The following is a 16,698-nucleotide window of genomic DNA, read 5'->3' as shown; positions in this document are numbered from 1 at the left end:
AATTATATTTAAAAAAATCATTATCCAGTAATTACGAAACACCGGTGAAGTCATGAAAAAGTTGCCTGTCCAAAAAAAAGTTTTCTTCAGGGTTATTCTTAATCTGTTGTACGTTTAATCCACTTTACTTAAAAACAATAGAAGTATAGTATGGATGGTATTTTCCCATTGAGTGTGTGCCCATATGTTCCAGCATCATCTAGGAACATACCTGAGTTTCTGGGTGTGTTTTGACCTTTGATCTATCAGATAAGTAACATCCCAGTGATAATCGTCCCGCACTTCCTGTGTCAGACATTCATCACGTCCAGTTTCTGAGACATGCTGTGTCGTGTCAGATGGGAAAGTTTATGGCACAAGAGTGTGTTCAGGAATTTGACCAACACCAGGCTGTGGACTCGCCATGCATGTACAGCTTTTATTTCTTGTACACACTGCTGCAGATTGTTAAGCAAACAAGAGAATAACTAGCAACACAGTATTTAGTGCAAATCTCAATTAAAAACTCTTATCAATTGTATACTCAGGCTACAGCATTCACAATTCTAACCCTTATATAGGAGTCATAAAAACTTGCTTTCATGTGTATAAATGTTTTACACAAATTACCTTTTTGAAATTTTATCTTTCTATATAGATAAATGCATAGATTGCCGCTATCAAAACAGATAAGACTGATCATTTACATAAACAGTACTTTTTAATAAACCAGAGGTTATTGCATTGAACTGTGATCATAATTTTTATTGCAGTCAGTTTAATGATATGCCACGCCATCTAGTGGACATTTTGGGTGTTGAAGTGAAAAATCATTTTCATTTGTCTCACAATTCATCCACTTATTTAGGTATTTTATTGACGTAAATATCCAGTTTATTTTCCATATTGTGTAAATCAATAGCCACAAAAAAAACAACGTTAATGTCACCACAGGATTAACATGCAGTAATATGAGCGATGAAATTCTCATCTCATTTACCAACAACTCGTATACCACTAAATTGCACAAAGGAAAATGATCAGTATGTACAAGTGGAACTGAAGTACTAATTGAAGTCAAGATAAACTTTCTACCACATATATAGCATATTCACATGACATTCAAACAAGAAATAAATAATATTATGACATGTTATATTTATTCTGAACATAGTATAAATAAGTAATGTTTTGCAAACCGATTTAAATTAGAACAAGGAAGAAAAAGAATAACCGAAAGAAAAGACACTGATTCCCTTCGTTTTATACAGACTGGTAAAAGTCTCTGTGTTTAACTGGCTTCCCATTTATGTGAATCTCACAAATGTTATGTCACTTTTACTCCCTCCCTTCCTTGCTTTATTTATAACCATTTATTCATAACTGGTATTCTCATCCATCCATTCATTCAACGCTTTGGTGCCCTCAGACTTGACCGATTGTGCCTCAGGTAGAAAATAAACCCTCACTCCGTTCTTCTTTTACTGTCTCCGCCAACGGTTTTGGGGTTTCTCCTTGGTTTCTGCAGCTGCCTCTTCCTTGGCTTCCCTTTTCTCTGCCAAACTGCTGAGCAAAGCCGGCAGGTCATCTGTGATGGCCTTATCAATCTTCTCCAGCATGCATCCTCCCGTCCAGCCACAGTATGAGGAGAGGACCTTAAAGCCGCTGGGAGGATTCACTCCAAAGAAGTCCCGGTACGCCTCCGGTTCTGGCAAGTCGAACTTGCTCACGTTGGTCTTGGCCAGAATGGACTTGAAGATGTAGAATTTGTCAGGGTCACTGACGATATCATGGAAAACCTCCTGTGGGTCACTAAACCAGCCCAACTTCTCATGATACGTCTGCAAGTAGCGGTCGACCAGGAGAGCGTGGATGCGCACGCGGATGCCGTGCTGGCGGATGAAGGCGATTTTGTTTTCCAGGCGGTTCTCAATGACCTGATTTAGGTCCTCCAGCAAGGAGATCTCCTCACGTTTAAAAAGGTCTCTGTTGGTGTCAGGATTGTAGTCCTGCGGCCAGAAGGAGCTCACGTAGACGCGTGGGGGTTCAGTCACATTAATCAGGGGGGCCATGCTCCAGAAGAGGGCGCCGTATACACGCATTAAGTCCTGGGTTGTCAGACTGTCGGCCTTGTTGAGGATGATGCGGATCTGCGACTCGCGTCCCTTCATCTGTCTGAACAGCATTTCCAGTTCTAATCCTACATCCAGTTTGGTTGGGTCAAACACCAGGAAGATGAGGTCAGCACGGTCGATAAACCACTGGCACACTTCGCTATAGGGGTACCCTAAAGGACAACAACACAAATTGTAAACGTGCTCAAAGGCAGAATGTTATACTTTTATTTTATAATCTGATTCTTATTCAGAAATGGTTCATTTGAGAAAAAAAAAAAAAAAAAAAAAGAATTTAGATACTGAGGGAATACCGTACTAAAATACTCTGAAAGCTATGTATTCAGTGGAGCCGAAACACCACTAGTGAATCTGTGGCGCCAAAACTAAAAAGCTAGGGCCTGGTTTCACAGACAGGGCTTAGAGAAAGCCAGGATTATGCCTTAGTTAAATTAGAAAGGCCTTAGAAAAAAAAAACATTACTGGTGGCATGCATCAAAACAATGGCACTGATATGCAAGTTGCTTTCAGTTAAACCAGCTCACACATGCAGTTTAGTCTAGTATAGGCTTAAGCCTTGTCTGTGAAACGGGTGGTAAATGTGCAACCAGTGAAGTATTGTCAGGGTTGTGCAGGTTTGCGTAACAAAACCAGCCCAACTGCTATTCAAAGCCCGCCCAATCACGGCCAAAACTGAGTATTGTCCTCATGCGAATGATTCATACGAACTGGTTCTTTCAGTGAATCAAATGCATTCAAGTGTAGTCCAATTCCCCAAATAATTACTTTAATGAGTCAATTATTTTTAGTGAGTCAACTAACTAGTTACTGGCTGGTTGTTCATATAATGTGTAGTTAAAGAAATACACTACCATTCAAGTTTAGGGTCTGTAAGATGTTTTTGATTTTTAAAGTCTCTTCACCAAGGCACAGTATAAACAGTAATATTGTGAAATATTATTGCAGTTTAAAAATGACTGTTTCTATTTGAATATGAAATGTAATTTATTCCTGTGATCAAAGCTGAATTTTCAGCATCATTACTCCAGTCTTCAGTGTCACATGATCCTTCAGAAATCAGTCTAATATGTTGATTTGCTGCTCAAGAAACAGTTCTGATTATTATTAATGTTGAAAACAGTTGTGCTGCTTAATATATTTTTGTGGAAACCGTAATACATTTTTTACAGGATTCTTTGATGAATAGAAAATTCAAAAGAACAGGATTTATTTAAAATATATAATTTTTTATAACATTATAAATGTCTATACTGTCACTTTTGATCAATATGAAGCATCCATGCTGAATAAAAATATTATTTAAAAAAATCATACTGACCAAACTTTCTTTTTTTTTTTTGTATTGTTGTTTAATAGGTAAGCCCAATAACTTGATTGCATTTATGCTACCTCTAAAAAAGTATTTTTGCAAGAATTGCAAATGATCTCATAATTCATAAATGGAACTTCATTTCTTTTTCTAAGCATGTTTTCCTTAGAAGTACTAAAATAATCATTAACGAAACCATTAAGGAACAGAAATGGTTAAAATCTTCACGATTACTATCCCTGCTTCAAATAAGCCAGAACGTTTAACGTTATTCAATGCGTTTTATCTGAACATCCTCTTTCAAATATTAGACTCTTTATATTTTTTGTGTCTTTGTCAATGCAATCTTTTCACCTCTCTCTTGTTGTTTGCGGTTCTCAATGATTCCAGGTGTGTCTACAAATGTGACGCGCTCCAGGAGTTTGTGCGGCATCTCGATTCCCACCAGCTTTTCCAGGAACCCCTGACCAAACTTCTCCAGTGGCGAGAAGGAGCGGGAACTGTCCGCAGCCATAACAATGCCCTCGATGTTGCGAACCTTCTCACCGTGCATTAGGACAGTGTATTCTGAGGTTGTGGGCTCAGCCCCTGAGAAAGCAAAAGAACGAGATGAAGGAGATGTTGAACTAATATTCTCTTATATAATAGCTCATTTAATGTGGTTCTTTCATTGTGCATTCATCCATTTAATGACTGATGTGTTACCAGTGTAAAGCTGTTGTGAAGTGTCATGGAGACCCAGAAGATAATTGATCATGGAAGACTTGCCAACGCTCCAGGGACCAAGGAACAGGACCATGGGCTTAGAGGTGATTTCTGCATCTGATCAGTGTGAAGAAAACAGACCGTTTAACTGAGGTGAGGGCTTCATTTTGACACTTTTTGTAGTAGTAAAGCAGTCATCTGATGATGTAAAACATCCGTTCACCTGATACTTCATGCTGCCTGAGCTCATTGTATTTGTAGGCATTCTCCAAGGGTTTAATCGCAGTGTGGTAGACATGCTGCAGCTTCTTCAGAGCGTCTATGAGAGGCAGAGTTGATGAAACGATTATAATAGCAGAATGAACTTGTTTATAATTTGACCATTTTCTGGGGACTGATTTTAGTTTGCATTATAGACATTGCTACATAGATTATATAAACATTGCAATGAAGATTCAAGATATTGAATAAGTAAAATCGATAAATAAGATATTAAATTAATTATTGTTTTCACTGTAAAAAAAAAATTTGGTTCAATGACCTTAACATTTTAAGTTAATTGAAATAAAAAAAATGAGTTGGTTTAATCAACACAAACTCAAAATATTATGTTATCTGAACCACATAAATGATTTGACAAAAGAAAAATCACATTTACAGTGCACATTGTGGGAAGTTCAATAAATTCTTGAAACAGTAATAAGCAAGATATTTCTGAGCAAACAATTAATTGCTTATGATTTTGCATACTATAGGTGATGTGTGACCAAAAAAATGTGCTTTTTGTCAAAATTGTTTTAGTCAAGCTAAAATGTCATTGGTTAATGTAGACATAACTGGCCTGATGTGGTAAATACTGAACAGGATGTAATACTTTATTTTATTATTTTGTATTTTCATATGACTCACCGACAAATTCCCGTGAAGGTTCAGCTGTTGCCAGACGCAGCGTCTCCTCAATGTGAGATCGATCTCTTGCGGAAGAACCTGAGGGGGTTGTTTCCTCCACTGCCAGAGGAAAAATAGCCAGCATAAAACCTGAATCTCATGTCATCAACATTTTTTTTTTTTATGTGGCTTTTTTTTACATTTTTTTTATAAGTTTTATTTTATTTTTTGTTAAATAGTTACCATTTGGTTTTTATTTTATGGACATATTTCTATTTTGTTTTTATGTATTTTGTATCAGTGGCATTCTTTGTAGTTAAAGGGATAGTTCACCCAAAAATAAAAATGTCGTCATCATTTACTCACCCTCAAGTTGTTCTAAACCTGTATACATTTCTTTCTTCTGCTGTACAAAAAATAAGATATTTTAAAGAATATGGATAGACTTATTATTTGTGGATTATATATATATATGGATAATTCTTACAGGTTTGGAACAACATGAGAGTGAGTATCATTTTTGGGTGAACTATCCCTTTAAGGAATCAGTTGTGGAATCAACAGAACATTTCCACAGTTTGAATTTACACCTGAAGTAAACAAGATCTCTGAGGAAAGAAGCTGCATCTGTATTTACACTAGAATCACAATAACAGGAAACAATGTATTGACTATTATTAATCTCAGTTGACAATAATAACCTAGCTCCAAAACAGAATGCAACTGTCATTTGGGTTTATCTACTGCAACATCTACATCAGCTGTATTTGGAGCCAGTTAAACACACTCACTGTACTATTAAAAGCATCTGAAACATTTCTTCCCCATTACAAAACTGTCCTCCATGCAGGCCAGAGAACATATTGTTATAAATGGCCATTGGACTTGTGCCAAGTGTTATTTCTGTTTGGTTATTTTGGTGGTGGGTTTATTCTTGTGCCCCCTTTGACCAAAGTATCAGGTGAAGAAGCACAAGGAACTGACTTTTACAATAGTGTCCCACCCTGCCCCTTAACGACGGGACAACAACATAGCGCCTTCTCTCTGGTTATTTCCACTATAACGGAGTTTAACCATTAGCTTTGTGATTATTCTGATGCTCTTTATTACATTAGATTTTAAATTAGAGTAGAGGTGACATTAGTAACAATTATGTGAAATTTCGCTAAAAAAATTGTCAACCAAAGTATTTTCTAAAATTCGTTAATTTGTCTAGCCGAACAGCAGCAGAGGTGCAGTCAGATTTACTGTTGTTTAGCAGATTTTTGCAGGCGAAATCCAGTCATTTCTATAAGAATTCAAGGAATTGAGAATTTAGCAAAGATTTCCACACCCAGATTTTGCAATGGGTTCAAGTTGGTCATGCAAATTTGCTTCGTTGACCTTCGCTGCTTTGTTTTTGAAAATCTTAAACTGATCGCAATTCAACAATTAGACATTCTCTCATCTCATATTAACATTAAATGTTCAATATTATTAATGCTGACTGAACTATACTGTACCAGATGCTTTAGATGCTGGTATATCATCTGACACTTCTTCCACCGTTACTTCTTCAGCAGGTGCAGGAACTTCTTCTTGGACCATGATTTGCTCTGAAGTTGGTTCTACAAGCTTCTCAGTTGCCTCTTTGGCCAATTCAACAACCTCGTCAACAACATCTGCTGCAAGTCCCTCAGTCTCTTCTGTTTCCACCATTTTTAAGGCTTCTGGTTCTTCTGGTTCAACCTCAGGAACTCCTTCTTCCTCTGTTACAGCCTCCTCTTCTATGTCCTCTTCCTCTGCTACCTCTTCTGATATTTTTTCCACCTGCTCCAATAGCTCTTCAGTCTGAGAAAGTTCCTCTTCTTCACCTGCTTCTTCTTCAGTCTGAAGAACCTTCTCTACCTCAACTACCTCTTCTTCAGTCTGAGAAAGTTCCTCTTCTTCACCTGCTTCTTCTTCGATCTGCAGACCCTCCTCAACTACCTCTTCTTCGGTCTGAGAAAGTTCCTCTTCTTCACCTGCTTCACCTTCAGTCTGAAGACCCTCCTCAACTACCTCTTCTTCAGTCTGAGAAAGTTCCTCTTCTTCACCTGCCTCCTCTTCAATCTGAAGACCCTCCTCTACCTCAGCTAGCTCTTCTTCAGTCTGAGAAAGTTCCTCATCTTCACCTGCCTCCTCTTCAGTCTGAAGTCCGTCCTCTTCCTCAACCACCTCCTTCTCAATCTCCTCTTCGACAGATTCCTCAACAACCATTTGTGCCTCTAAATCACTGTCTACCTCTGAATTCTCCTCCTCCTCCTCCTCCTCTTCCTCCCTCACGTCATATGCCTCCTCAAGAACTTCTTCCTCCACCACTTCATTGGATGCCTCTAACTCAACTTCTGCCTCCTCTTCATGTGATTCCTCCTCAGATATCTCTTCAGAAGAGGCCTCCTCATGACTCAACTCATCAGATTTCTCTTCTGAAACAACCTCATCCTCTTCATCCTCGTTAGAGCTGACATCTTCTGCCGCGGTGTCAGTATGAGCACCGGTGCCACAGGGTTGGCAGACAGGTCTGTTTGGTGCGGGAGTGTCATTGGAGGAGCTTTGACTGATATCCTTTGTGCCATCACAGCAGTTGAACAGCTCGCCTTCAGACTTCAGCTGGAGCGGCACAAGCGGCTCAGCCTCAGACCCCACTGCATCTGCAAAGGAAAACAATCAAATTAACCAATATATAACTCAGCACATTCCCACATTTTGAAGTATAAATCACATTTGTATACATGCCTTACTGTTGCTCAAACAAGGTCATGAGTTTGATTACCAGGGAAAGCAAGGATTGTGTACCTTAAATACAATGCAAGTCGCTTAGGATAAAAGCATCTGTCAAATAAATAAATCTAAATTATTACAACACAATGGCAACAATGTGACTATCTACAAGTTAGTGATGCACCAAAATAGTTTTTTTACTGAAACGTCAAAAACGAATAAATAAAAAAATATTTAGTTGAAAACCAAATATCAGGTTTTACTAATAAAAATTGGGTAATTGATTACATATTCTGTTCAAGGTGTTGTTTACAGGTCATAAAACAGTCATAATAATTTGTTGCATTTATATTTTACGCATTTCTTGGCATTCAAAGTGCTTGGAAGGGGGAATCTCCCAACCACCACATATGTGCAGCATCCACCTGGATAATGCGACGGCAGCCATATTGCACCAGAACGTACACCACACCAGTTTATTGGTGGAGAGGAGATGAAGTGATGAAGCCAATCAGTATACATATGGGGATGATTAGGAGGCCATGATGATGGAGAGACGCCAATGGACAAATTTGGGCAGGATACCGGGGTTACACCCCTACTCTTTTTTTCAAGGAAATCCTGGGATTTTTAATGACAGAGAGTCAGGACCTTGGTTTAACGTCCCCATCACTATACTGGGGAGTTAGGACCCACACAGACCACAGGGTGAGTGCCCCCTACTGGCCGCACTAACACCTCTTCCAGCAGCAGCCTGTTTTCCCAGGAAGTCTCCCGGTAGTGACCAGGCTCAACCTTGTTTAGCTTCAGTGGGCAACCATTATTGAGCTACAGGGTGATATGGCTGTTGGCATAGTAAAGTTCTTCAGCAACAAGTCGCCTCACAATATTTCAGACTGGCTCATTTTAAATATTGCTGCTCTAGCATTATTTCTGGTCACAGGGAAGTGCAAACGGATTTTTTGTTTTCGGCAGAATATTTTTGGTTGCCGAAATATTGGTGCATCACCAGTACAAGTCGCATCTCTGCCTTCCTCATAACATCACTTCTCCTGAAGAGAAGTATCTGACATATAACATTAGCATTTAGCATTCTGTGTTTGAGACCAAACCATCTACAACGTCACAGTAAACAAAACACCCGTGGTTACTGTCCTAAATCATGTAAAAAACTATATCTTAAAATATTATAGCTGTAATACCATGGTTTATGAATTTGAACAACATGTCTTGGCTGCTTTGGTGTGAATATGTGAGTCTGTGGTGATGACCCATGTCTGTGATTCATGCAGCGATGAATGCGCTCAATGAGAGCTAAATGCTTTTCATGTGAATCACATCCTGAAATAGGAAGCAGAGCTGGCAGGAGAAGAGAACGCCAAGTCTTTTCTGTCCATGTGGATCATAAGAACAAGGTTTATTTTTCATTCTGTCCTCCAGCTCTGATAAGGGTGTTAGCATGGCGGCTTTGTACCAAGATTCCCACCTCTAGGTTTAACTTTACACTGAAACGTACAGCTCTGCTTTCATGCAAACAATCATCAAATTGTAAATATCGGTGCATTACTTTGTGGATTAATATTGTTTTCTGATATAATTTGTTGCAGACTGAAGTTTTTCAGTTCATAGCTATTTCAGTGGCCTTCAATGCAATTCATGGAGATTTGTTATGTACTACATTATATGCCTACTTTAGGACTGCATTAGAGTATTAAAGTGTAAAAAAATGCACATTCAAAGGACTTGTCAAATTACACTCATAGAAGAAAATGTTCTATATAGAACCTTAAAGGGTTCCGTCATGCGTTTCATATAGAACCTTTTAGGGGTGCATCATGGGGTCATTTTATTGGTTTAGTTTTGATTAATTTTGTTGTAATTCACTTTTCATTTTAATAAAATTTTATGAATTAAACCGCTCAAACATAATTAGAAAAAAAATTAAATAAACTGTTAAACATGAAACTATTTTGCAATAATTTAAGACATTTCTCCCTATAGTACCTTTTTTGGGATAAAGAGTTCTTTAAAACCGAGTCAAGAACCATAGGTTTCTCTATAGGAACCCACTGAACTAAGAGTGTACCCTTAAAAGACAAACCCCAAATTAATCTGTAGGCCCGGTTTCACAGACAGGACTTAGATAAAGCGTGGACTAGGCCTTACTTCAATTAGGACATTTTATAAATGGGCCCTTAAACATTACTGACGTGCATCTTAAGACAAAACTGGCTCTGATATATTTTAAGATACTGTATGTCAAGTTGCTTTCAGTTAAAACAGTTCAAACAAGCATTTTAATCTGAGACTAGGCTTAATTCTTGTCAGTGAAACATGGGGGAAAGTGTCTTTGAAACACTTGAACAACATTTCAAAATCGTGCTGACAGCAGAGGGCACCAGATTGGCTATAGTTAGTTGAGATAAACATGTTCCACCTTTGGCATTTGACCACTTGCTTGTAAAAGTTCTCTCTTGACAGGCTTGTGTGTTCCTTAGAAGTCTCTAATTGATTGAATTGGCTCTGGTCAGTGTAAGTGTGATATGTTTTGCACACTTAATACGCTCACAGACCCAGGAGAGCTGTATTTAAGCCATATCGACCAAGTGTAAGAGTGTCATCAACGCAACCATGAGTGTGCTAATACTTTTGAAGGCCTAAGGCCATGTTATGTCATAAGAGTTACTCTTTACTGCTCCTATTTACCAGTCCAAGATTATGGTTACATCATCGCAACAACGCAATAATGTGAAATAGTACAAGAAAATAGATGAGGGAATGATAACTATTTATCTGACCTCATAATGAGGTCTTTATTTAAATGTCACTGAAATTGACAGAAAGGCTAGTTGTCATGTGCTACAGAATAGTGTGTATAGCTCAGTATCATATTCTGCCATTTTGATTTTCTTAAATCCACACAGGTATTGTTTTTTAGACAATGGATGGGGAGAAAAAATAAGAGCATGAAACCAACTAAGTCATATATATATATATATACATGCATTTTTCCAAGTTGTAAGTGACGGAGAGCAGCCCATCCCCCTTTGACAGTATGTCCTGAGGTGAGGACAGGAATGGACAGGTGCTCGATCCCAAGTCCCAGGTCTTCACCATGACACAAATAGCCTGCCCTCTGAGAAAGAGTTTCTCTGTTATTCTCTGCTAAAATGACATTGAGGTTCAGCTTGTAAATGTACATTCCTTTTTTGATACCATTGACTTCCTTCTGCCAAGCCACTCTATTCTACTCTACAAGCACACAGTGATGGTCGTGTCTACAGGAGTGATTTTTCAAAGATAGCTCTGGTCACTAGGCAAAATCCAATGCAATCATGTGAGACACGTCTGGAAGGTCATTATACCAATTCATTTTGATGACAGACTTTGGCTCAGGCATTTCAGAATGATCAAACCAACATTTGAGATGCTTCGCAATGAAATTGGTCCAGTTATCAAATCACATCCACTGCTGAGGCAAAGTCACGCAAGTTTTTTTGTGTTGCACATAAAGGGATTTATTTGGTAAATGTGTTTCCATCGGAATTGATGTGCATGTTGTTTTAGCAGATAAAAAAAAAATGCATTTTTAGAATTTATGCACATTTTGGCGTTTCCATCCAGCTTTTTTTGACGCAATATCCCAAAATGCACATGAAAATAGGTGGATGGAAACTTAGCTTTTGTTCCACTGAATACTTTGAGAGTTTGCTGTATTACTAATCACTGGAAATATTTAGTGCAATCGATGAAGTCTGATTCACAAATGAATGACTCTTATGATCTGGTCCTTATTATTGAATATAAAAACATTCAGCACTAAGTCCAATTCCTGAGAGAATGATCTTATGATCTGGATCTTTTTAATGTATCACAAACATAGCAGTTTCTCAGTTAATTTAAAATATATGGCACTTTTTTGACAGTAAAATTTAATACATTTTTTTCTATTCTTTAAAATAATTAATTCATGGAAGCATTAAAGGACCTGAATTGTTAAGAAGAATCTGAACCAGATGAATTCCATATGTTTCTCATCAAGGTTCAGAATTGTTCCAGTAGAAATGCACAAATGACTGCAAGTTTCAAAAGTTGCACAGTTCCACTAATCACTAAAGTATTCTAAAATGAAAAATATGATAACTCTCTAGTAATGACTGAAATCATTGTAATCTTTTGAGGTTTTTGTAAGGTTTTGGATAGTGATGACTCAAGTGTTATCCTTCTAAAGGAATTACTGGTCAGTTTTCTAAAGTGAAGATCATGGAAACCCACTAGTAATGACTCAAGTGTTACCAAATCCATCTGAAGCAATTACTATCTGAAACCTTACAAAAACCTCAAAAGTTTACAATGACTTCAGTCATTACTAGAGAGTTATCATGCTTTTCACTTTGAATACTGATCCAAATAATTAGCAGTTCCTTCTAAAGGATTTGGTAATACTTGAGTCATTACTTCTGATCTTTACTTTAGAATCAATTATACAATGTGCATTACTCTCATTAATTATGAAACTGTAGTTCTTAGTCCTGGGAGGTATTAAAAAAACAATAATATTGATTAGCTAATAGTGTAGAATAGCTAACTGCCACATTCAACTGAGCGCTATTACTTACTAATCAGAATTTCTTGTTATTTAAATATACAATATGTAAGATTTTTGTAATAAAATATTCAAAAAGCACTAGCACAGTGTGATTGATATAGGCTATTTCATACTTACATTATCCCAAAAGTTCCAAAGGATTTGAAAATCCAGAGAAATTCCAGTTTTAAATAATGACTCGTCCCTTGTCATTGTCACGTATCAATGACGTAATATTCGCTCTATCCTCGGTTTCCGCTTGTAGAAACCATAGATAGACGCCTCATTAGCGGCCGTTTCAATTGGCCACTTTATGTAAGCCACTAATGAGGGATCTATGATACAGTATCTCGCAAGCTGCAGTTGTGTCGTTCAGCAAAAACCGTAAACGTGGATCAACTGAGGCAAACAGGCTTTGGGAAAAACAGAGAAATAAAACAAGGATCAATATCGACGTGGAAACTTGGACTTGGCATCGCTCTCGCATGTTTTTTAATAGACAGGTAAGCAAATATATATGATTTATTGCTTACCTACAGCAATATACATACAGTTATACTGCACTTTGTTTTTACTTCAGTAACGCTTTTTAACAGGAGGCCAAGTCTATGGCAGTGAAATTAAATACAGTAGCCTATGTGTTGCATAACAATATTTAGCCATTACTTGCAAATACTGTGGGTTCGTTCAAATTTACTTTTAGTAGGCTACGATTGTTTTAAACGTGTAAAACCGCGCAGGATTAACCCACGAAATCATTTGACAAATAGTCACATATCAGTAACAGGCTAATATATATATAATACAAAATCTAATTAATTATCTCATCCGTGAACATGATTAGAGAATTCCATACATCTCAGGATGGTGAAAACGACATTTCCCATCGTTCCAATCTCCTTCATAGCGTCATCAAGCTTCGCCTTTGTTATTGTTTTGAAAATGCGATGTCTGGTGGCGAAAACCTACATGGAATTCGGCAACCTATGATGGAACAGTATTCTAAAGTGTTACCGATAATTCACATGGCATTTTGTTTGTTTGGTTCAACCTCAGTCTCATGAGGAATCTTTTGTATGAGGTGACAATTTTATATAAATTCACACAGACGTGATTTGTACGAAAATATAGGCCTATGATTTTTAGGAAAAAACTATGATTAAAACTCCACACCTAAACCTAACGGGTTTAGCCACCCGTTCGCCAAAACGTAAAATATTTACAACTTGCCTTAAGAGTGTAGTGATTTGGGATTGATTTGGTTTGGTTTTATTTGTATACTGCATGTGTGGCTGTGTTTTAAAATACCTTAAGTGTGTACGGCTTGCTGATTGTATGCGTTTGTGTAGCAACATAGTTTACTCTGGTTTGCGACTGCGAGTAATGTCTACGTATGCTTGGCTGCTGTGAGTGGACTGTACAGGGAAAACCCCAGGTGCTAAAACAGGCTGCATACAGTAGGCAGGACAGAGGCTTTAAGTCCTGTTAACATAATGGTTGCCCCTACAAGGCCTGCAAGACAGAAATAAAGTCTGATTGAGACAGTACCGTTGTGACAGCAGCTGTGGACTGGAAGTGTAAATGCGGATAGAAAGTACAAGGGGGCGTGTAAGTGGAGCTGTGGAGCTGTGAAGCATGACCACGCAACCGGCCGAGGAAGAGTGTCTGATTACATAGTGCACTAGGCCTTTCCACCTGACCGTACAGACACAGAAAGAGAACAAGAACAATGCAAGGACAGACAAGGATAATACTTGAAAGCAAGCCAGAGGAAGCTACAGCCTCAAATTATTTGACCAACAGTAACTGGCTTTCTTGCACTGCTTAGAAACAAGAAAGCCGCCAACTGTTTCTCTTACATTTTGAATAGAATCATGAATTCTATTGGAGTTTTAGAGAACAAGACATAAGAATTTATATTTACTAGGGATGCACGATATATCGGCCACCATATCGTTATTGGCCAATAAGAAAATTTGGCCGATATTAAAGCCGATAAATAATGTATGACTTCCTTCAGCTGAGACACTTCAAATGCGCACTGCTCACCATGATGGTTTTGAATTGCTTGAAATATGATTGGAATCACTTGAAAAAAAGAAAATACAGTTAAGAGCAACATCTGTAATATAGGCTACATAAGATTATAATGAGAACATCATTATAATTGTGTGCTTTGGACATGGATTTTAATGGTGATTCTTTTGTTTTTGTTATCAGGCTCTCAAAAATTATATAAAAATTTGGATTTAGATTTAATATATCAGTTATCGAATTATCTGTTATCGGTATCAGCCAAAATTTTCATATCGGTGCATCCCTAATATTTACATCTGTAAGACTGCAGACTAACTTTGTGCCAGTAGCTTCTCTGATGCATCCGAGATTACAATGGCCCAGTTTACACCTGGTATTAAGATGCGTTTTGGTCTGATAGTCGACTACCTTCCAGAGGTAGTTGAAAATGCATCCGACCGGATTGCTTTCGTAGTGTAAACGCTCATGTGGTTGAACATGTTCAAACAGCCACACAAGACACCTACTCTCCGCCTACTGACCTAACGCGTTAACATTATGGGAAGCGCTCTAGCCAGACGGGATTTAAACTTTACCGGCTGAACACCTAAGTTTGGTTTGAAGACGAAACAAGTACTAAGCACAATGTTCTTTCACCATTCCTGATATTTATGGATTGTATAGTTCAGTATTTATGGATATTATGATATTTATATATATTTGTGAATAAATCATATTTTTATATTTTCAAAGGCATATTTAAAAACTTTTACAAGTATATGTAACCAAAATGAAAAATAGGAGTATATTTCATAATATAGTGAATAATTCACACTTGAGATCAAGGAACAATTTAATTGCATTAACTTACTTTAACCACATATTCAAGTTCATAAAGACAAAAATGAGAGGAAATTCTGCTACCAAGAAACCCAACATATCCATTCCATAAAACACTTCACAGTATACATCAGCTATATGAATATGCAACCGATGCAGCTCTCATCTTCACCAAGGACAAGCAATCCGATCTAGGATTTCAGATTACAGTCTTTATCTTGTGCTAAACTTGAGGCCAGTTTGTCCCAGACAAAAAGCCAGTCACTCTTAACATAGAAGTCAACCGCAGCTCTTGGTTCAGCAGCCCGCCTGTGTTCAAATTCCAGTTTTTTAAGCTTCTTACCTGCAGTGGTGAGGGCCAGTAGAGACAGCAGGCAGCAGAAGGGGAGGAAAAGCCTCATTTTGACTGCCAGGACTGTCCAGTTCCCTTCTCAGTCTATATATACCCCTGGAGAGACGCAAGAGGGCCTGAGGAGGGTCTGGGGGTGGGGCGGCGCTCATGGACATTGAAGCATTTGCACAAGCGTCAGCACTGGGAGCAGCTGCCTTCTCGAATCAGATGGCCTTTAACCTTTGCCTACTTTTTGGGTAACCGGACTAATGTGGAGTTGTAAGGGAAGATTCAGTTATTTGCTCAGAGGGACCGAATCCAGTGACTGGTCACTTAAACATAAACAAGAGCTTAGTTGTGGTCACCACTTTGGTGCGCTTATATTGTCTAGGTTTACACTTACAAAAAAGCATGAAAAGTCCCCACCTTACAATATTTTTCATGGTAAAACAATGTAAGTTGGCATGAAACAGAAGTTGCGATATTTTGACATATGTCCGAGTGAAACGGCAAAAAAGACTTGATTTTGTTAATGGGGAATTGATTGGATTGTTCTGGTTTTGAGCTATTGCTGTGATATCATGCGTGCGACAAGTGGCATGCATTGCCTAGCCCTTGCACCAATTAACACATCATCAGAAAAGTCACTGCAAGAGTTCAAGGGCACATGAATTTAAAATAAATAATTAATTTATAATAAATACTCCAGTATTCCACAAAAAAAAAAAAAAAAAAAAAACACGAATTGTCTATTTTGATTTCATGGGGACAGTATCTCAAGTGACCACCAGATGGCGCTTATATTGACTTGGATCCTAGAGGGCCACTGTCCTGTAGTTTAGCACAACCCTAAATCGAACACACCTCAACTAGTTAATCAATGTCTTCAGGATTACTAGAAGGCTAAAGCAGGTGAGTTGTATTGGGGTTGGAGCTAACAGCACAGTGGCCCTTCAGGACCGAGTTAGCCCATCCCTGGACTTGACTGGATGCTTACACTAACAAAAAAGTGTTAAAAGTGCCAGTATTACCATAATGCATAGGTACAACTTGGTATTTTTGTACTTTATTGCATTCATATACATTAGCCTATATGGTTATATGAATGTAGTAAAATACTTTTTGTTCCAATATTTTTTTTTTTTCACAGAAACATTTCAACAAA

The 16,698-nt window shown here is 37.9% G+C and overlaps 1 protein-coding gene across 1 annotated transcript; it reads right to left on the bottom strand.

Moving 5' to 3' along the window:
* Positions 1-1,416: 1,416 nt before the first annotated feature.
* LOC311295557 (uncharacterized protein) lies at positions 1,417-15,640 on the bottom strand. Its single transcript, XM_084417027.1, has 7 exons — positions 15,546-15,640; positions 6,519-7,688; positions 5,038-5,136; positions 4,352-4,447; positions 4,129-4,245; positions 3,778-4,011; positions 1,417-2,266 (listed from the first exon to the last, which is right to left on the bottom strand). Exons 1-7 carry the CDS (start codon positions 15,601-15,603, stop codon positions 1,461-1,463), a joined length of 2,580 nt encoding a protein of 859 aa, XP_084273153.1. The 5' UTR covers positions 15,604-15,640; the 3' UTR covers positions 1,417-1,460.
* Positions 15,641-16,698: the final 1,058 nt, after the last annotated feature.

This window comes from Rutilus rutilus (assembly GCF_951802725.1).
Source record: "Rutilus rutilus genome assembly, chromosome: 8".
Classification (NCBI taxonomy): domain Eukaryota; kingdom Metazoa; phylum Chordata; class Actinopteri; order Cypriniformes; family Leuciscidae; genus Rutilus; species Rutilus rutilus.
The sequence above is the reverse complement of the archived record's forward strand: the minus strand, read 5'-3'. Positions and strand labels throughout refer to the sequence as shown.